At 36.2% G+C, this 22,694-nt stretch overlaps 1 protein-coding gene across 1 annotated transcript in view; it reads left to right on the forward strand.

The window, feature by feature from the left end:
- MGAM (maltase-glucoamylase) overlaps positions 1-22,694 on the forward strand; it is a 166,137-nt gene that overhangs the window by 15,891 nt on the left and 127,552 nt on the right. Inside the window, 16 exon segments of the mRNA XM_049784114.1 lie at positions 1,793-1,905; positions 2,374-2,499; positions 4,043-4,174; positions 4,284-4,397; positions 6,345-6,458; positions 7,661-7,745; positions 9,673-9,790; positions 11,057-11,228; positions 12,311-12,427; positions 13,533-13,687; positions 14,669-14,753; positions 16,954-17,010; positions 17,536-17,660; positions 20,626-20,714; positions 21,367-21,416; positions 22,003-22,170. Of these exon segments, the coding sequence (XP_049640071.1) occupies positions 1,793-1,905; positions 2,374-2,499; positions 4,043-4,174; positions 4,284-4,397; positions 6,345-6,458; positions 7,661-7,745; positions 9,673-9,790; positions 11,057-11,228; positions 12,311-12,427; positions 13,533-13,687; positions 14,669-14,753; positions 16,954-17,010; positions 17,536-17,660; positions 20,626-20,714; positions 21,367-21,416; positions 22,003-22,170 (1,820 nt within the window).

Raw genomic sequence — 22,694 nt, forward strand, 5'->3', positions numbered from 1 at the left:
TCAAAATATCTGGTATGGTTCACAAACTATATTGGGCCTCTAGTAAGAGAAGCATAGAAATTGAGAGCAAACATTTCTAGCATTCAAGTGCATGCATGAACTCTTTATTTTAAGCCACCTTCATATCATTTAAAATTTATCTATTTTTACTGAATTTTATTATTTATTGCTTTATTTAAGTACCTAGTTACAACATTGTTTATAGTTCAGTTTCAGTCATAGAATGTACACCTCTCTTCACCAGTGCACTTTTCCTACCACTGATGCCCCCATCCCTGCCTGTCTCTGGGCAGGCACTTTGTTTTTTTCTCACCCACTCACTTTCTCTCTCCTCTTTCCTTTTTGACACCACAGTTTGCATTATTGTTAATGAAGGAGTGTCATGCATATCACTTTATCCTCTTTCTGCACCCAGTTCTTGTCCAAAGTGATCAATTCCAACTATTATTGTCATAGTAGACACTACTTTAACTACTTTATCTACACTACTTAACTGTGGCAACCTTCCTATCATGGGCTGGTCCTCCTGATCCTTATCTCTCTTGTCTATGTATATCATCTCACTGTCTTTTGTTTTTCTTATATACCACAAATGAGTAAGATTATTCTATGTTTGTTCCTCTCTCTCTCTGACTCATTTCACTCAGCATAATAATCTCCACGTTCATTCTTTATAAACAAATTTCATGACTTCATTTTCCTTAAATGCTGCATTGTATTCCATTGTGCTGATGTACCAATTTCCTTAGTCACTCATCTGTGACTTGAGTTGTTTCCAGATTCTGGCTATTGTAAATAGCTCGCGACAAAATAGGAATGTAGAGGACTTTACTAAATGGTATTATGGGTTACTAAAGTAAATCATTAAGGGTGGTATTTTTGGATCTTATGGAAGCTCAATTTCTAGTTTTTTGAGGAATATCCATATAGTTTTCCCAAAGGCTACATCTCACTCTCTCTAGTTGTTTTTTTTTCTTGGCACTGTGAAAAGTTATGCGGACAGAGACAGCATGTTCTGTAGATATAAATATCAGATAAACTCAAGTTCCTTCTACATTAGAAGGTCAATACACAGAGGCCCGAAAAAAAAAACCGACAAGGCAAATTAACGAGAGAAAAAACAATTTATTTTCAGGAGCAACATGCATACATATAAGAGCTTTGGAGAAGAGTAGTTAGACATTCCTGCTAGTAAAAGAGAGAGGGATATTGGCAGTTTTGGTAGTACATGGTTTATAGGAATAGATAAGATACAGAATGGACATTGTTGGGGAAAATTAATAACTTGGAAGGAAATGATCCTGAAGGGAGAAAAATTGGGTGAAACCTACTTGTAAATACAGCTATTTGATATGGTATCAATTCTTTTTCTCAGAAATAGAGTTCTCTTGGGAAAGAGAGATTTATTCAATGATCAAGTTATTTGGAAATACTGCTTTCAGGTTTATATGAATTCCAGAAACTCAAGAAACTTTAACTTAAAATAATTTTGATGCCATAATAACCTATTCTGAACCAATGCATTTTGGTAGAATCCTGTTTCCTGTCATGGGAGATAATATAATGCAGCACCAATGGTGAGGATCTATCTCCTCCCATGATGGGATCTCTAGGGCTCTGTGAGACTGTAATAATCAGCAATAAATACCTCACAGATGAATATTGTTGAGTGTTGGATTAAATTTATTCAAATTCAGATAAGTGGTGACCCTTTAGTCTAGCTTTTCATAATTATTATTCTAGGATAAATTCTAACTTTGTTCTATCCCTTCCCCATTTTAAATCTTTCAAGATGTTACCCTCCAGCCTGCGCCAGCCATCACTTACAGAACCATTGGAGGAATTTTTGACTTCTATGTGTTCCTGGGGGACACTCCAGAGCAAGTTGTTCAAGAGTATCTAGAGGTAATTTTATGTTGTCATGGTTCTAGCAAGGGAATAGTAAACAGCATAGAAAAAGGTAAATCTAATAAGCAATGGAGCTCACAAAATTTTCCTATTAGTATATCTGTGGGATTTTGAATGGACCATCTCAGAGATGATTTATAAAGCAGTTAAGAAAACAAAACAGGGCCGGAGAGATAGCATGGAGGTAGGGTGTTTGCCTTGCATGCAGAAGGATGGTGGTTTGAATCCTGGCATCCCATATGGTCCCCCGAGCCTGCCAGGAGCAATTCTGAGCATAGAGCCAGGAGTAACCCCTGAGTGCTGCCGGGTGTGACACAAAAACAAAAAACAAACAAACAAAAAACCAGAACAATGTTCTGACATGAATTAACTAGTATGCTCAGAAAAGGGAGCATGTTTTGTACTCTCCAGCCAAGATTTGGAGAAAGTTTTATTGAAGTAGAATATTTGTTGACTGTCTTTCAGTTCATTGGACGGCCAGCCCTTCCTCCTTACTGGTCTCTTGGATTTCATCTCAGCCGTTATGATTATGAAACCCTAGATAACATGACAGAAGTTGTGAACAGAAATCGGGCAGCCCAGATTCCTTATGTGAGTATGGCCTTAGGAATTCTCTGCTACCCTACAGCCCCAGAATTCTCTGCTACCCTACAGCCCTATCAGAATCTCCTAGTTTATATATATAATATACACACACTTATATATGTATTTATATACTTAATATAGTTTTATATATATAAAAGAATCTCCTAGTTTATAATTTCTCTCCTTGAATCACATATACATAGGCAAAAAAATCAGACAATTTTGCTGGACCAACCATCCTCCCAGAAACAAATTTATTTTAATAGGAAATAATATGTAAAGGTCATAATTATGAGATGGAGGCAATATGTGTTTTTGTTATTATAAATTTTTATCATGATTATAATACCTGGCAGTATGCAGGGGCCTCTCCTGGCTCTGCATTCAGGGATCACCCCTGGTGGACTCATGGATCTGATGGAATGCCCAGATTGAACTTGGGTCAGCCACATGTAACTCATATTCTCTACTCACTACACTGTCACTCCTGCCCCATACCATATTATATTAGAAAACTTATCCTCAGCTTATTGTATTTGCTTCATTTTTCATAATTCATTATTAATTCTTCAGCCATTGCTTTCATTGTTTAAGGAAAATGATGTACATGAAATAAATATTTCTTGTGCTTTGAATTAATGAATTTAATGTGTCAATTGCCAAAAAAGGGGGCAAGAATTTGTTAAGAGATGCAAATGGGCAAAGCAAAAAGTCTATGCTTTTTAAATATTTTTAAGAATAGTTTTCTTCCTTTAACTACTTCATTTCCATGGTGGCATACATTGAGGTCCTAGAGCAGGAGCCAATTTTGTTGTGAGATTCATAATGTTAATAAGATAAATTTATAAATTTTAATAAGATAAATGTTGAAAATAATACATCCCAAAGAAGACTTGAAGTATAAGAAAATAGTACAAATTAAACATGTGGAAGAGATAGTCCCATCTCCATTTTTATCTAGGATATGCTAGGATTTAGGTTTTTTTTTTTTGGGTGGAGGGGACACCAGGACAACACCTGGCAATAAAGAGTATTGAATTCAAGGCTTTGAACATATTAAGTATGTTTTCTATCACACTTGAATATATAAATATATTTGATAGTATTAATTATTTTTAAAAATTAATTGTTTTTAGGTAGCAAAGAGATTGGTTTTTAATGTCCATTGTCAAGTCAAAATTGGATGATGCCAATAATGGAGTAGGCTTATGATTCCTGGGTGAGGCCAAGTTCTAGGTAAAAACAGACCACTTGTTTTTGAAATTATTATAGGGAAAGAAGCACGTAGTCAGGGATGGATTAAAAGGACAGGAGGGACGTTGACATTCTGGTAGAGGGTGTGGTGTTGGAAGGTTGCAAAATATCCTATCATTAATCCTGTTCTATTTTATGGCACCTCAAATAAAATTAAGAAAACAAAAGAAGAGATCTCTTGGAAGTTCCATATAGAATCAGTTGTTATCAGGAATAATCACAATGATAATTTATCTGACTCATTTTAACAACAAAATACCTATGTACTAACTTGTGGATGTTTATATTTTTTTAGGATGTGCAACATGCTGATATTGATTATATGGACCAAAGGAAGGACTTTACTTATAATCCAGTACAATATAAAGACTTTCCTAATTTTGCTAAGAAGTTACACAGTAACGGACAAAAGTTGATCATTATTGTGGTATGTGCCATATCTACTTACCCCTTCTTTGCCCACCAATTCAAAATAGCTTTTCCATACTTCTGACTTATAGCAAGGTAATTCACTGTCCCTCCTTCTGTCTTTTTAGGATCCAGCCATCTCTAACAACTCTTCTCAAAGTAATCCCTATGGTCCATATGACAGAGGCTCAGAGATGAAGATATGGGTGGAAGCTTCTGATGGATCTCCACTTATTGGGGAGGTAAGTCAAAGGGGGAAGTTGTGGAATGGCAGAGGGGGCTGTTACTGTGTATGTTTGTGTAAAATTATTTTTGTTTTACATTTTTAGGTGCCTTACATAATTTGGGGATAAACTTTCCCTTTGTCCCTTTTCTCCTAAATACCTATTAACTATCCTTTTTTTTTAACATTTTTTTTGCATTGTCTCTGGAAGCAACAGCCCATATCCTAAATATTCACTTCTTCCTGCATGCTCCTTCCATCTGCCTGCAGTGTGTTTTCTGCCCACATGATCCCATGATCCTGACACAAATGACACTCAGTCTGCCCACACTGGCAAACTCAATGGCTTATTTTAATTCCATGGCTCACTTCATTCTTTTGTAGTACTTGACAATATGGATACTATTTTCACAAATTTCATGTATCATTTATTTCTATGATTATGTTATATGCTGGTTTATTTATAAGGTCTCTGCTATCTCTACTGTCTCATGTCTGAGAGGAAACTAATATGAAAATATGGAGGAAACAACTAGAAGTCAGCACTCACAACTTGTGCTGAATCTCTTTAAATGTGTTCAATACATTCTTTGATTTACCACCCAACACTAGAGTAGAGAGGAGTAACCCAGTTTGGAACATTAGCAAGGACTTCACATAAAAAACAATGTAAATAATAATATAGATATATAATGTACAATAATATAAATAATGTTAATATAATAGTATTTTCCTAATCACAATTAGTCTACAAATTTGGAATATTTAACTTTCCTCATTAAAAAAGACCTGAACCTGGGTTTCCATAGCCATAAAAATATTATGAATATCATTGAATACTACTCTAATTTTATGTTGACCCTTTATTTAAACACTGTTATACAAAGTTGCTATAATAATTCAGTTGTTTCAGGCATTCAATATTCCAATACCAGTCCCACCACCAGTATGACCTTTCTCCACCAATGTCCCCAGTTTTCCATAACCTCCTCCCAGCTCTGTACCCATAGCAGGCACAAAATAATTTATATTGCATGTTATAATAAATGACAAATAAATCATCAAATAATTAGTTCAGTAAAAGAAACCTGTTAAAATTGTTATATCTCACAGTGGTGTTATTAAAGTCATTGTATGAGGATTTACTGAGCTGTTTTGTGCTAACTGATGCCTTCTGTGTTATTGCTTTTGCTTGTTGAGTTTAGTTGGAATTCTACACAGCTTTCCTATCTAATTTGCTGTCCCATTACTGGACCATCAATATTGTGAAATTTGGAGGTATTGCATGGCCACATATGATGCCTCACACTTTGGGAACTGTGGAGTAGGGATAATTCAGTGGCTTGACATCTCTTTGAGACTAGTTGTGGGTCTAAAAAGCCCGGCCATTTATATGCCCAAGAATGTTTGGTGTGGGTGAGATATGGTGCCTTTTGACAGGGCTGGGTCTGAGCCTACTCCTATCCTGAGAAGGCATCAGAGATCCAAGTCTTGTTACTGATCTACCTAACAAATTAGCTTCTTGGTATCTCTTCAAGATTAGTCATAGAGTTGTGGATCTGGAACTTTAATATGCCAGAGGAAGTTGGGTGTGGGTGAGGTGCCACCTGTCTTAAATGGTGGAAACTTAGCCAACCTTCATCCTGAGAAGGCACCAGAGATGCTAGCTCAGAGACCTGTCTAATTAGAATGATTCAGCAACTTGATGGTTCTTTGAGTTTAGTTAGAAGGCTATTGTCTTAATTTATAATCAATTAATTTGTAATTTTTACTTATTTGCTTTTGAACTCTACCCAGTAATGCTTAGGGCATACTCTTAAGTCTGTACCAGGGGATACTCCTGGAGGTTTTTAGGAGACCATATGGAGTGTGGAAAATCAAACCTAGGTTTTCTGCATTCAAGGAAAGTGACCACACTCTACTTAGTCAATTTAATTTGATAACTTGTTTTCTTTCTCTACTACAGGTCTGGCCTGGAAAAACTGTGTTTCCTGATTATACTAATCCTCAGTGTGCTGTTTGGTGGACAAATGAATTTGTGCGTTTCCATAAAGAAGTGGAGTTTGATGGAATCTGGATCGTGAGTCCCTAATATTTTAATTTTTTAGGTGACTGAATACAGACTGTGTGTAACTGTACTATAAAATCATAAGAAGACGGAGGAGTAAAAAATCAAGAATAAAAATAATACATACATAGTATCTGCTCTCTTCTTATTTTAACTATTTACTGTAACACTTAACTTAGAGTTCAAATAACATTATTAGATCTGGAAGTAAACTCAAATCCTCTTTTACCCAAATTTTACGTTCTTTTTTATAAATGAATAAGCTAAAGTAAGTATAAAGTAATGAAAATATAATAAATATAAAATATAATGAAGTAATAATAAAGTTAAGGATTCTTTTATTTGCATGTGTGGAATCAACTATTTAGAACCAAAGTCCCCAGATGTCTGAAAATACCCTGGCAATATGTGGACAAATGCCTCCTTTTAGATTAAATAAAAACAAATGCAAGCAGAAACTATCCAGTACCATACAGGAAGCTATAGAATTAGAGTATTATTCTTAATATGAGAAATGTAGAATATTCAAATGCTCCAAGGATCTAAAATGTTGAAAGCAAAAGTCCTCTAAAATGATATTAAACAATCAAAGATGTTTACCATCAGGACTTTGCTTAGCATCTTCCCAGGATTCTGAATTGCATAGATATTAGCACAAGCTTGTCCTGACATTTTTATGAATGTGAATATGTATTTATGAGTGTTGACAACTTTCTTTATCTATGAAGAAAATATAAAAATAATATATGCACATAATAATTTGAAACATTTTCCATCTTATATATTTGGAAATTTTTCATTTTTAATAACTATAAGGAAATAATTTCAAAGAAATTTTAAGTAACTTCAGCATGAACTCTTCAGTGGGTAAAAAAAGATCAGAACAATTGCTTTTTCCATGTACACAGAATTTATTTTAAACGGAAATGTCTAGGATTATTTCTTTTATTCTTTTTTTTTTTCTTTTGGTTTTTGGGTCACACCCAGCAGCGTTTAGGGGCTACTCCTGGCTCTACGCTCAGAAATCACTCCTGGCATGCTCAGGGGACCATATAGGATGCCAGTATTCGAACCACTATCCTTCTGTGTGCAAAGCACATGCCCTACCTCCATGCTATCTCTCTGGCCCCCATTTCTTTTATTCTTAACATAAAAATGATGCCACCCGTATAGCACAATGCATTTTCATAATGATTTTTTTCTCTGTCTTGTAGGATATGAATGAAGTTGCCAGCTTTGTGGATGGTTCAGTTACAGGATGTTCCAAAAGCAATCTAAATTACCCCCCATTTACACCCAGTAAGTCTTTGTGGCAAGGCATATTTGGTGCTTTATATTAATGATAACAAAAATGAGAAAACAGACCAGTAATTTTGCTTCTAACTGGACACAGAGAAAGAGAAATGTAACAATGTATGCACAAACATAGGGATAATTAAAATACTTCATGTATTCCTTTATGTGTCATACATTCAAAATGGGTAATATAGTCCTTTTAATCTAGAGTTCAAATTATTTCTGAGAAGATATGATGCAGAAGACAAAGGCGAGTGGCTAGTTTATATGACTCTCAATGTATTAACTTTGAGGCCAAGATTTCTCAGACAGACCAGATAATTAGTTTTTAGATGAGGATCCATCTCATAATTTTAAGATTATAAAAAACAGACATGAGCTATAAGATGAAAAATAAGCAGAGCATACAACTTTCAAGGTAAAGTTAATGAATATGATGTTTGTGAGCTCTGATTTAATTGTGACAACTCTCTGTAATTAGGCAATAATATCATTTATTTTAGTTAAAAAAAACTTTGTAAAGCTTTTTAGCTAAAAGATCACAGATGAGCTGCTATGTCATTATTAAGAAATGAATCTTGAGGGCTGAGGAAATAGTATAGCAGACAAGGTACTGACATACATGCCCGGCCAACCTGGGTTTGAACCGCAACACTCCATATGATTTCCTGAGCCTCATTAGGAATGATCCTTGGGTGCAGAGTTAGGAATAAGTCCTGAGTACTTTTTTTTTTTTTTGGTTTTTGAGTTACACCGGCAGTGCTCAAGGGTTTCTCCTGGCTTTATGCTCAGAAATCACTCCTGGCAGACTTGGAGACCATATGGGATGCTGGGATTCGAACCACTGTCCTTCTGCATGCAAGGCAAATGCCCTACCTCCACGCTATCTCTCAGGCCCAAGTCCTGAGTACTTTTCAGTGCATCCCCAAATCACACAATATAAAAATCAATGAATTTTGATCAATGAGCAACTAGGATTATAGCTTCTTATAAAGGAAAATAGAAAACTAGGAAAGGTTGGGATCAAATGACTTAACTACATATTTCAACACCTTACTCTCTCTCTTTGAACTATAGAAACTATTCTTTTTTAGAGAAGGAAAGAGAGACAGATAGCAGTTAAATGACATTAGAAATACTAATCCTATATTAATGTAACTATTGAAACTATGTAATTATTAAAGCTTCTAGAAACAATAGATTAATATAGCAAGGTGGCAGGCTACAAAATCAACCTACAGAAATTAATGGCCTTTTTATACACGAATAATGATAGGGAAGAGATGGAAGTCAGGAAGGCAATCCCATTCACAATAGTGCCACACAAACTCAAATATCTTGGAGTCAACTTGACCAAAGACGTGAAGAACCTATACAAAGAAAACTATAAAGCCCTGCTCCAAGAAATAAGAGAGGACACACGGAAATGGAAACACATACCTTGCTCATGGATTGGCAGGATTAACATGTGTCTAATTTGTACTTGAACCAGTGAGATTCAATGGAACAATAAATGTAGGTGAATGAAAGAGCATTTAATTAAATCCTTTATTACACATTTTGTCATTAAAGAGGAGTGAACTCGTAATACACACTTACAGTCACTATTGCTATCATTGAGTCACTTCACTTAGCTCTGTTTAAAGAATTGAGAGAGATCACACCAACAGTCAACTTGAAACCCTTGTTTCCAACTGCCTTTCTGCAGTCACCTGAGTGCCCAGGAGTGAGAATATGCTTACGTTAGTCAGAGAAACCACCTTACATGTGAGCTAAATAATAATTATAAAACTTTTTAAATCTTAGATATGATGGTCACTTTCAGAGTCAGCTCAACATGAGACCTTTTTATAATTCTGTAATGATCTTTGAACCATCACACAATCTGCTTCTGAGTCTCTGATGGTCTGATTTCTCTCCTTTGTTTCAGGAGTCCTGGATGGCTTCTTGTTCAGCAAAACTCTCTGTATGGATGCAGTGCAACACTGGGGCAAGCAGTATGATGTCCACAACCTTTATGGCTACTCCATGGCAATCGCCACAGTAGAGTAAGACAACAGTTACTATGGTATTCCTTGCATGGGACCCAGTGATTTAGTCTGGCTAGATGCTGCACACTCGTATGCAGAATGCTGCCAGATAGCAGTGCTAGTGATATTAAACAAAGAAAGAAACTACCTGGTACATAGATAAGGAGTCCAGTATATATTTTAGAAAGCACAAAATGAAACAATGAATGAAAGGCTTTAGAAAGAAAGAGAAGTAGCTTGAATAAGGTCCAGGATTTAAAAAGTTATAGTCAGAACTCAGGCTTATTACTACATAAGTCTAGAACCCACTTATTTTCTTTTGGGGCATAATGCATGAAGGATTGAGTAACTTTCAAATATCATGTGCTTTGGGTTCTTATATAATGTCTCAGCATTGTTACTGTTCTGTATCTACATCTGTGCGTGGATCAATTCTATAGGGAGGAAAATATACTGATAATTATACCCTGTTTCTGTAACAACAAAACAGTCATACCCACGTTCCAAGTAGTTAGTGCCACAGTCATGGATGTAATTCCAGCCTTCTTAAATTTTATTGGAAAATTATAGAACAAAGACTTTTAATAATATATGGACTGTTCTAATAGTACAACAAGCGGAGTACTTGCCTTGAAAGCAGCTTAGTAGATTCCATCCCCAGCACCATCCCAAATTCTACCAGGAGTGATACCTGAATGTAGAACCAGGATAAGTCCAGAGCACTGCCAGATGTAACCCCAAAATGAAAAATATGTGAATAGGTTTTCAAATTAAAAATGCAGATGATTCATATTTATATTTACTAATAAAAGTACATAGATACATATATTACTTTAATATCTCATCTTATAGCAACTGTATAACCAAAGCATTTTGAATGCTTTGAATGAGCACTTAAATGAATCTTAATTTAAAAAGTAGTTTGTAAAGATTTTGTGAATATTTGAGATGACTTTCTATAAGAAACCAATGTTATGTACATCTATGTTAAAATGTTAAATTTCATCTTTGTTTCAAAAATTTCAAAAATTTAGGTAACTAGCTTTTCAAAGCAGCTTTTGAAAAATTTTGACATTATGAAGTTAATGATGTCTATAAGATGTCTTCAAATATAATAAAGCACAACATAAACATAGTGGTGTGATTTTGTCCCAAGAAGAAACTTCTGGGAGAGAAGTAGAGGCAAAGAAGCAGATATTCACTGGCTGTTGTGTATTTCTCCCCAGAGCTGAAACACACCGATGTGGCCAATGACCTCTGAAGTCTCTCCTTTTTTCTTTCTAGAGCTGCCAAGCATGTATTCCCTAATAAGAGGGGCTTTGTGCTAACCCGCTCGACCTTTGCGGGATCTGGTAAATTTGCAGGCCACTGGTTAGGAGACAATGCAGCTACCTGGGATGACCTCCGGTGGTCCATAGCTGGCATGCTTGAATTCAACCTTTTTGGTATCCCAATGGTGAGTCCATATTCTAAGCCCTTTCAAAAATCACCCAGTAAGTCCCATTCTAGAATCTATCCAAATCAAAAGTTTTCCCTTTCCTACCCTTCATGTCCCAGGGATTTTAGTTTGAGAGCACATGCTCCTTTGAGAGCTGAGCACATAGCTCTACTCCCATAACATTCTCTTTTGGGCTTCTTTATAAAGATAAAAGTATAACCTGGAAAATGGTCTCACCCAATTTCTATTGAAGTATATTGTAATAATATGTTCAAGTCCTTACATATATAGTGGATAATTTCATAAACTGAATACATCTCTGAATCCTGCACTCAGAGCGGGAAGTATATGATGTTGCCTGCATTCAAGAGGCTTTGGCACAATTTACAAAATAAAACATATTGAAGTTTAGAAATCAACATGAGCACAAGCACTAAGAGTGCTCAACTGATGTGATTCTAAGGGTTGAGTTTACAAGTGGAGTGGACAATGCTGTGGGAATGGTGGCTTGGAATCAAGTTTTGAGAATCTATTAGCCAGAAGGGGACGGAGTCCTATTTTAATAGGGGAGTGTCTATGAAGGCTTGACATTTAGAATATTAATTTCTATAGTGGTGTGGGCAAAGTAGTAATACTAGGAATGGAAGCGATAATACGATGGATAAAATTCTTGCCTTGCAAGTGGCTGATCTGATTTCAATCCCTGGAATCCCATATGGTTATTTCAGTCTCACCAAGAGTGATCCCTAAGTACTGAGCCTTGAGGACCACCAGTTTGTCCCCTCCAAAAATAATACATATCATCAGTATTTATAACTACTTTCCATTAAACATTGTTTACATTATCTCACTAAGACCCTACTTAGCTTATTATGGCCACTTTAATAAAAAGAGAAAACTGAGGCAAAGAAAAGTTAAGTAATCTATTCAATGCCAATCTACTCAGTGGAACAGAGTGAACAAATGCTATAATTCACTTTTGAGCACTTCATATAAGCCACTTAGGACCTTAGGAAGAGGTCAGCAAAGGCCATTTGCTAGTTCACCATTAGAATTTCAGGCTGTGATCAGGATTTGAGCACATTTGTGTGTCCTTCCAGGTAGGAGCTGACATATGTGGCTTTGCAATGGATACCACTGAAGAACTTTGTAGGCGCTGGATGCAGCTGGGAGCCTTTTATCCATTTTCCAGGAATCACAATGGCCAAGGTTTCAAGGCGAGTCCCCTAAGAAATATAATCAAAATGAATGTGGCATGTATTTGGACTAGATTCTGCCTGTGTCCTTGACAAGATATTGTAAAATAAAAAGTTCACGAATTGGTGAGACTGCCCCAGATACCTTGTTTCTAACCCTTAGGTGGACAGGTCTGATGACGCATGGTAGAGGTGGAGAAATAATACCAAGCCAGTCAGCACAAGATTTATCAGTTAGTCTGCTTTTTGCCTCATGGTCTCTCTCTGCCATATGCTCTCTCTGTGCCACCAAAGCCAGATCTAGTCTCTCTTCATTCTCTAGAACCAAATCCACCAGAGTGGTGGAAGGTTCTGTAATCCAGGTGGCTTTTACATATCAAAGGAAGAGGTTATTGGGAGGAGGAAGTCAGGGGAACACCTTTGTTTAGGATTTCAGCTAGATTCACCTTACAAGGAGGGTATTTGTGGATCTAGCTCCCTATGGATACTAATACTTGCTGCTCTTTGTAGTAAACCAGAACCTCAGCTTCTTCATTCACACAGCTACTGTCCCAGATCCTACTGCCTCCCAAGGATGGTGGGTCAGGAAGATTATTTAGCTTCTGTGTATATTAACTTCATTGCTCATATTTAAATAATAATAATAATAATATAATGAAATACTTTTAAAGTGATGCCTCTGGCAGCCTCCTAATAAAAGCACCCTAAGGTGTGAGTGAAATAGGATAAGATACAGGGTGAAGATGGGACTGTAAGGAATCTGCCTTGCACAGAGCTAGACAAGGACGGACCGCGGTTCGATCTCCCTGCATCCCATATGGTCCCCCAAGCCAGGAGTGATTTCTGAGTGCACAGCCAGGAGTAATCCTTGAGCGTCACCGGGTGTATCCCCCTCCAAAAAAAAGATACAGGGTGAAGAAGAATAGATACTTGCTTGAGGAAGTGATGGGCTTTTGCTCAACTGATCTGCTGGGAGTTAACCATGGTCACTCAGGAAGAAAAGTCTGGGCTGTGATGAATGGGTTCTGGAACTCTCCAGGTGGATCTTTTATTATTATTATTATTATTATTATTATTATTATCATCAATAACCAGGTTTTATTTATAAACCATTGTTTCCCTTCAGGACCAGGATCCTGCCTATTTTGGACCTACCTCTCTGCTGGTGAATTCCTCCAGGCATTACCTGAACATTCGCTATACCCTACTGCCCTACCTCTACACTCTCTTCTATCATGCACATACCCGGGGAGACACAGTGGCGAGGCCCCTTGTACATGAGTAAGTTCACCAAACCCAAGGAATTTTGTCAACACCAGTGGGTGGTATTGATTATTAATAAACAGTAGAGCAAAGATTAAGATAGTTACCCATTATATATGGGAATACATATAAAACTCTGGCCTCCAGTTGGTATTTGCAAAGATATTGATATCTTAGTATGCTAAGAATGTATTAATATTTCTACTTTTTAGTCTATTCTCTTTGGAGAATAAAAGTATTCCCAAATTTATAGAACTTTAGGTCTATTCTTTGTTCTGCCATCATCTAATTCTCTTTTAGACAAATCACTGTAGTCATTATTTATTATTAATTTAAAAGATTCAATAGCTTGAATCTCTCCTACATTATATACTCGATATTCAAATTTTAGGGACAAGTCTGTCATTTACATATAATAAGGAGACTGAGAAATGAGTTTCAGAACAATTATTTCCAGTCAACAAATATCTTAAGGACACTTAAGAATTTTTTTTATTTGTAGTTGCTGGGCCCTCTGACATATAACTGCAAAATTCTTATGGATTTGTTACTTAAGGCAAAAATTGGCCATCTCCTGTAATTCCTGTAAAAAGGCAGATAGCCTAAAAGAGAAAAAAATTGTACATTATATGCTACCTTTGTGAGATGAGGGGGAAATAGCTTTCATTTTTTCCTTAGTACAATGAAGTTTTAAAAATATATTGTTTATATCTATAAATTTACAGGGGGAAGTAGTAAGTTAAGTTCCCATCTAAAATTACTGCATTGCATATGTACTGGAAAAGCAACTTCTTTCCAACCTGGGGGAAGAATCAAAGGGTCTACAGATTGATGGGTATGAGTCTTGTCTACAGGAGAAAGGAGATGGAGTTTGAATTGATGTTAGAGTAATTTGGGAAGAGTTTCCTCAGGCAAGCACCCTGCATCTTTCAGAGAATTTGTGGGGAGTTGTTGCGAATACATAGGCTGCATCTCAATGAACATCTCTCCAACTTTCAGATTCTATAATGACAACAATACTTGGGATATACACCAGCAGTTCTTATGGGGTCCTGGTCTCCTCATCACACCTGTGCTACAAGAGGCAAGTGTACTCCCCTCAAGACACACTGGTCGCAGCTTTCATTCTTGCTGTACCCATTATGCCCCCTGCCTACAAACATTGCTCTTCTCTTTGTCCCAAAACCATTTATTTGATCTGAGACAGCACCATCCTTGAAGAGAGTGTTTTGGGATTGTGAAGCTGGATAGCTGATGCTCTATAGTATTTTCTCCCTGCCCCCCACTGGTAGAAATTTGAATTATTTTAAATTAAATTATTTAAACACTGTGGTTACAAGGTTGGTCATAATACAGTTGTACAGTTGTTTTTCACATTTACAAAGTTGTTCATAATTGATTTTCAGTCATACAATATCTGACACCCTTCATCAGTGCACATTTCTTGCTACTAATGTCCAAGTCTTTCTCTCTCTTCCTCTCTCTCTTTTTCTCTCCCATTCTCTTTTCTCTCCTCTCTCTCTCTTTCTCTCTCCCCCACCCACCTGTTTCTGGAGCAGACATCTTATCTCTATCCCTCTCTCTCACCCCCCTCTCTTTTAGACCCTGTGGTTTTCAATATTGTTGCTGAAGGTGCATCATGTCTATCACTTTATCTCTTTTCAGAACTTAGTTCTTGTCCAGACTTATAATTTCCAATTATCATGGTCATAGTGGTCTGGTTCTTCAAGCCCTCATCTCTATTGTCTCTGGATATTATTACCGTACTATCTTTTATTTTTCTTAAATCTCACAGATAAGTAAGACTATTCTGTGTCTATCTCTCTTTTTCTGACTCACTTCACTCATTATTATAGTCTCCATGTCCATCCACGTATAGGCAAATTTCATGACTTCTTTTTTCCTAATAGCTACATAGTATTCCGTTGTGTAGATGTACCACAATTTCTTTAGCCACTCATCTGTTGTCAACACCTGGGTTGTTTCCAAATTCCGGCAATTGTAAATAGCACCACAATGAATATAGATGTGCAGAAAGCCTTTTTGTGTTGTGTTTTTGTGTTCCTATGGGTATATATTATTGGATCATATGGTAGCTTAATTTACAGATTTTAGAGGAATATCCATATATTTTTCCAGAAAGATTGGACTAGACAGTGTTCCCACCAGCAGTGAATAAGAGTTCCTATCTCCTCACATCTACACCAGCACTGGTTCTTGTTCTTTGTGTTGTGTATCAGTCTCTGTGGCATGAGATGATATCTTATTGTTGTTTTAATTTGCATCTCCCTGATTATTAGTGAATTATTAGTGAAGTAGAGCATTTTTTGGGGGGGGAGGGCACACCCATTTGATGCTCCTGACTAAGCGCTCAGAAATTGCCCCTGGCTTGGGGGGACCATATGGGACACTGGGGGATCAAACCAGGGTCTTTCCTTGGCTAGCGCTTGCATGGCAGACACCTTACCTCTAGCACCACCTCGCCAGCCCCAAGTAGAGCATTTTTTAATGTGCCTTTTGGCCATCTGTATTTCTTCTCTTTGGAAATGTTTGTCCATTTTATCTCCCCATTTATTGATGGGGTTAGGTATATATTTTCTTTTGTTCTGTCAGTACTTTGTATATCTTAGATGGATTACCCCTTACCTGATGGCTATTGGGTTGATAGTTTCCCCCATTCTGTGGGTAACTTTTGTATCCGAGTCACTATTTCTTTTTTCTTTCTTTTTTTTTTTTTTTTTGGCTTTTTGGCCACACCTGTTTGATGCTCAGGGGTTATTCCTGGCTAAGAGCTCGGAAATTGTCCCTGGTTTGGGGGGGACCATATGGGACGCCAGGGATCGAACTGTGGTTCTTCCTTGGCTAGCGCTTGCAAGGCAGACACCTTACCTCTAGCGCCACCTCACCGGCCCCTGAGTCACTATTTCTTTGAGGTATAGAAGCTTCTCAGTTTAATGTAGTCCCATTTGTTTACCTCCTCTTCTACTTGTTTGGAGAATGATGTTTCCTTTTTAAAAATGCCTTTGGTTTCAATGTCATGGATTGTCTCACCAATGTCTTCTTCTACATATCTTATAGTTTCAGGTTTGATATCAAGGTCTTTAATTCATTTTGAATTGACCTTTATATATGGTGTTATATAAAGATCTGAGTTTGCTAGAAAATTATATTGTAAACAGTTAAATGTTAAGTGGTTAAAAACAGTCCTTAATAACTACTGAGACATTCGTTTTATCACCTTTCAAAGCCAAGTTGTGAAGTACAATATCATACTTTGATTGCAGGGTGCAGAGTCTGTGGAGGCATATATACCTGATGCTATCTGGTATGATTATGAGAGTGTGAGTATCTTTGACTTATCTTAAACTCCCTGAGTCCAAAGCTTCAACTATAAGGCATGCACTAAGCACATTTCTCTATGAGTAAGCAGTATTTATATAGCATCTTCTGAAAATTCATCAATTAATTTATAAAGTGAGCCTAGGTGACTTAATATAAATCTTGACATAATAGAAAAATTCTATATACATTGTTAGCAACAAGATAACGACTTAGATATATTAATGAATATTGGCAGGACCAATGGACAATTTGGCATTGATCAGGTGTTAGATTACTTGTTACATGAATAATTAATAGCTATGGCATTTCTCTAATAGTCTCATTAATAGTCTCATTATAACTAAAATGTTCTCAGTCTCCCAGCTCTTGCAAAACCCATTATTTTTAATTTTCTGCTCACTTTATTTATTAGACAAGTTCAATTGGGTGGGGAAAGGAGAGAAATGTGAATAACTGAGCACATGAACAAGAGGTGGATATGAGTCAGCTATTTTTTCAGTGTTTGCCTTGTCTGCTTGCACCAGGGAGCCCAATTGAACTGGAGGAAAGAAAAAATAAATTTGGTGCTTCCTGGAGACAAAATAGGACTTCACCTCCGAGGAGGCAACATCTTCCCCATCCAACAGCCAGCTACAACCACAGTGGCCAGGTACTGCACAATGGGGGTTTCTTCTCAGCAAAAGCTGACAAAGCTGGCAAGGCTGAACAAATGGTTTCCATGTGTTTTCTATATGAGTGAACTTGAAACATGGCATGGGTGGTAAAGAGGAAGACCACCAGAGAGATTATGTGTTTGTTTATTGGGGGATACGACATCAAACTCTGTCCCTTGGGTTGCCTATGGCATTTTCTAAGGAAGCTGTGATTTAGAGCTTCTATTCAGATGAATTGTAATGGGACTTAATCCCTGTTCTTCCAAATCTATTGTATTTCTCTTCAAAAAACATTGACTATGAAAATGGTCAAACTTTTGTGTTTTTCAGATCCATTTGAACTTTTGTCCTAACACCTCTCAGTTCCAGGCAAATGAGTTTTGTGTATCACCCTACCTGTCTTGTTCCAACCATTCATTCATTATGTCAGGCTACTGGTATTGTTATTGTTCCTGATGGTGGTAGTGATGTATTTTTGTATGTGTGTGTTCATTTCCCTTCCCCATAACCTCAATTTTCTATCAATTTTTATCTGATTGATTAATTTTGTGATACAAAATGGGAATCAAAGATTACTTGTAAATCTCCTATCTCTTCTTGTCATAGGCTACTCCTTTGCCCTGCTTGAGTTTTAAATTACAGACTTCCTCTCTTCTAAAAAGTCAGCACATTAATTAGAGGCTAGAAGCCTATCTTTGAGCTTTTTTCTCCTACTTTGATTTTTAATAGTATTTTTGAAAAACATATTTGTGTCTCATACCAGTTAATTTCCATTTCTCTATCATCCATCTTTAGGTTCTTTTGCATCCAGATACCAAAAACATATATTCAAAAAAAGACCTCAGATTGTTGTTCTCTGCTTGAAGTTCAGAAAACTATTATAAGTGTGTTAAAATCTAATTATACTTTGGTTTCAAGTAAACTTAAAGACCATGTCTTCCCTGACCACTGATGAAGATGTTTTGGTAGTTCAGTAGTGTTCTAACAATATCATATCCTTGGACGTGGAATGACTTACCAGACTGGTTGACTAATTATTGTCAGGAGTAAACACAAGAGCCCCAAAGCACTGGTTGGAGTCTCCCTCAAAATAAAATAAACAAAAATTCAACCACTGTTTTTCTCAACATACCATAATATGTTCTTAAGGACAAGTCACACCAAAATAAATTCCCAATCATACCTATGTATTTTACTACATTTAGTTTTCTATTTTTATTTGTGGTTTTTGGGCTATATCTGGCTGTGCTCAAAGGTTACTCCTGGCTCTTTGCTCAGGAATCATCCCCAGGGGACCATATGGGACACCAGGGAATGAATCCTGGTTGGCCACATGCAAAGCAAATGCCCTAACTCTGCACTATCTCTCTGGACCCTAATTTACTACATTAGATGTCAGTGCTTCTTACTCTTCTTTTAACCTTTGCCTTGGTATGTCATAATGTTCCTCCACATTTAACTCAGATTTTACTTGCAGAGAATATCCCAATACTTCCAGCAGAGGAAGTACTGCCACAGCCAACTTTGTGAATATTTTTTTCTGAACTTTTGCACCTTAGTTTTTTCTTTTATCTATAATATTAAGTATTTCATTTAATGTTATTTTATACTCTGTATCTGACAAGTATATTACCTCAAGTCCATTTTAAGAATATAACTATGCATTCGTCAGTTTCCTTGTTATTAATTAGCAACTTGTTTTTTAATTTGATGATCTAAATGTGGGTTCCTCCCTTAAAAGATAAATTTTCTCTTTTGGACTGGAAGCCAGTACTCTGATCTGCCAGAGGTCAAGAATTTTGTGTTGTATGTCACCTGGAATTAGACAGTATTTGAGCATGAGTTTTTTTTTTTTTTTTTTTTTTTTGTATCACCTAGATTTTTGAACTCCTCAAAATGTTATTCTGGATTCTTTTAAGTACTTTTGCTTCTGTGTCACTCTTTGCTTTCTGTTTTATTGACTAAAATAGTTGAATTTTTCTTATAATATTGAAGATCCTTCATAAATGTGTGGCCTACTTGTTTTTGAACGTTTTTAGTAAGAAAGTCTCTCAGTACCCTTGTGTTATATGAAAACCAGTAACCTGATTAATAATGGAACCTAATAGCAGAGAGCAGAGTGGAAATCGGAATTGTAAACTACTACAATAAGGAGAAACAGGGTAACTGGGGGTTTAGCAGGAGCAGGAAATTAAAAGATAGGTGGTTTAAACCTTTTAACATCTGCAGACTAGCAGTTGAAAACCATGAATATAATTGCCTTTCTCTATAGTTATTTCTTTCACCAATATTTAATACTTGTAAAGTAGTATTTTATGTTTCCTAAATTTTTTAAAGCTGGACACCAGATTGTTTCTTTCTCCTCACAAAACAAACTGGAAATCAAATCAGGAAAATTCTTAATTCATAAAGTGGTTCTTAATGAATTATTTTGTTTTGGAGTCCAAAAATTCTTTATTAGGGAAGCCTGTATGTAAGTCTCCAACTGTAATGAACACTGCTTATGTATATTTGATAATTTTTTTAATTTTCGTGAAACTGAGGTCTGAACCCAGGACTTCAAACATGCAAGACAAATGTTTTACATTTCAGGCCCTTTTAATTTAATCTCTACTTATGATGCTGAACCAATTATTACTAAGATTTCTTTCTTTTCTAATTATCTTTATTATAAAGAATAACTGCATCCAGAACTTTAATTGTTGCTTTTGCAGTAATCTGGTGCTTAAATCCCAGCCTCTGCTCTTCATTGGACTATTCTTATCTCAGGTGACTGAAAAGTCCATTGGTTAAACTTTATAAGGCTCCTGCTGATCTTTCCACTGGATATGAAGAAACACAGAACCATCTGCTGTGATTAATCTTCACTAGTTGAAATCTGTAGACACATTCTCACCTTGTTTTGAAAAATTATTTGACTCCTAAGCCTAAAATTTTAAGTATATATCTTATTTTCCACAGTCGGCGGAACCCCCTTGGTCTTATCATTGCCCTGGATGAGAAGAAAGAAGCTAAAGGCGAACTGTTCTGGGATGATGGGGAATCGAGAGGTGAGGGCTATGACAATCGTGTTTTTTGTTTCCAAACCTTTATCTTTGAGTTATTCGCCATTCTGTTGTAGTAGAAATCTCACTAGGCATGAGAATATTAATCATTCTTGAGAAGTGTGATTTGAGTCATAGTATTTAGGGCTGGTGGTAGAGGGACCAAAGGTGAAAAGAAAATACACATCTACCTTTTAGAATTTTTCCATGACTAAACTATATTGTTCTTGACCTTTTTTTATGTATTATTAAAAAGCTTCTGAATGAGAAGCTTTAATGGCTTTTCTTGTCATTTGATCCCTCAAATACTATGAACTAAGGTCAACAATATGAAAGATACACTCTTGTTAGTGAGAACATAGGAAGGCATTTTGCAAAGGTGCCTAGATCTAGCTTTGGGCCACCTTAGCCAATTTTTCCTGATACTGATACACTAATGCTACTATGGTTTACACATAGGGAATACATTTACCAGTGAGATATGCAATGGAAAAACTTGGAGCCTTTTTGATGTGAAGGGTGGGAAGAAATGGAAAAGGAATGACTTGGTCTAGGAGACTATGGTTACTTTTCAGAAGTAACTTCAAGAGAACCAGGGTAAATATGTTCTTTTTTGGCAGTTGGGCAGCAGTCTGACTTGTTTTTCTCTTATTTTCAGATACTGTGGCCAGTAAACAATATATCTTTTATGAGTTTTCTGTCACCCAAGTGAGTATTGTATGTATATATGTGTATATATAAACATGTATATTTGTTGCTATTATTCTATTGTTGTGATAAGTGATAGATAGTTCAAGTACAGTGATTGGGGGATCATGTAATTGGTGTTGAGGAACAAACCTGCTCTCTTATATACCAAGCATATGCTCCAACCCTTTCAATTCTCTTTCTGGTTCTTCAAGAGCATATTTTTATAAATTTAAGTGTGGTCTCTTATCTGAAAATTAGCTAGTTTGAGTGTAAAGTAGTCCTGTGTGCATTTATGACTATATGTGAGCATATTTCAATTATGATTTAGCTTATAATACTTTAATCACTCATAATAAAAAAGAGACAAAGTCAAAGCATCAGTGTTTTCAAGTTCTGTTTTAAGAACAATTGTCTGTGTAGGTATACATGTATATATATTATCTCTCTTATATACATGGAGTTATTAATGTAGGTTTGAATTTCATGAGCACACATTAGTAATAATGGCTAAGCCTAATCAGACAGTTTTGGGTATGTGATCTAGGATGTATCATTTGATAGCCTGTGCACTATTGACAAATAAATGTGTTTACTTGTTTTAAAGAATCGCTTGGAGATGAAGGTTTTGTCATCAACCTACAAAGACCCCAATAACTTAGCATTTAAAGATATTAAAATTCTTGGGATACCACAGATTAACAACATCACAGTGAAACACAATGGTGCTCCAATTCAAATGTCTCATCAAGTCACTTATGATCATAAACTACAGGTAAATTACATCCCATTTTGTGGAGATATGATCAGGGCTTTCATAGTTTATGATGTTCTTTTTTCTTTTTCTTTTTTTTTTTTGACAAAATTGCATTATTCAAAAAGAACTAGGCATGCTTTAAGACTTGGGTAGAAAAATCAAAAGATTAGGAGAGCAGAAAGACCTGAGGTTAGAATGAATTAAAGAGGGGCTGAGACTGTGGAATAAAGAAAATTACTTATTTTTTATCCTGACTGTCTTATTTACCATCCCCAAAACTACATTCTGCTGTTCTCTCTGAGAAAGAAGAGAAAAGTCAGGACTGTGGGGAATGGGCTTAGAAGAAAAGTAGGCCTAAATGATTCTAGAGATTTTCCCCCATAAATTTGAAAGTGGCACTACTGGTTCAGGGCTGAAAGTTGACAGAGTTGAGGAATTTTTTTTCTTTTGTGATTGGAAGTAGCTGCTCAATTGCGGCTATAATGAAATTTCAGCAGGATAAAAGAACATTTATGAAGTAAAAATTAAAAGTGAGGAAATAG

The sequence above is a fragment of the Suncus etruscus genome, chromosome 1 (genome assembly GCF_024139225.1).
Source record: "Suncus etruscus isolate mSunEtr1 chromosome 1, mSunEtr1.pri.cur, whole genome shotgun sequence".
Taxonomy (NCBI): domain Eukaryota; kingdom Metazoa; phylum Chordata; class Mammalia; order Eulipotyphla; family Soricidae; genus Suncus; species Suncus etruscus.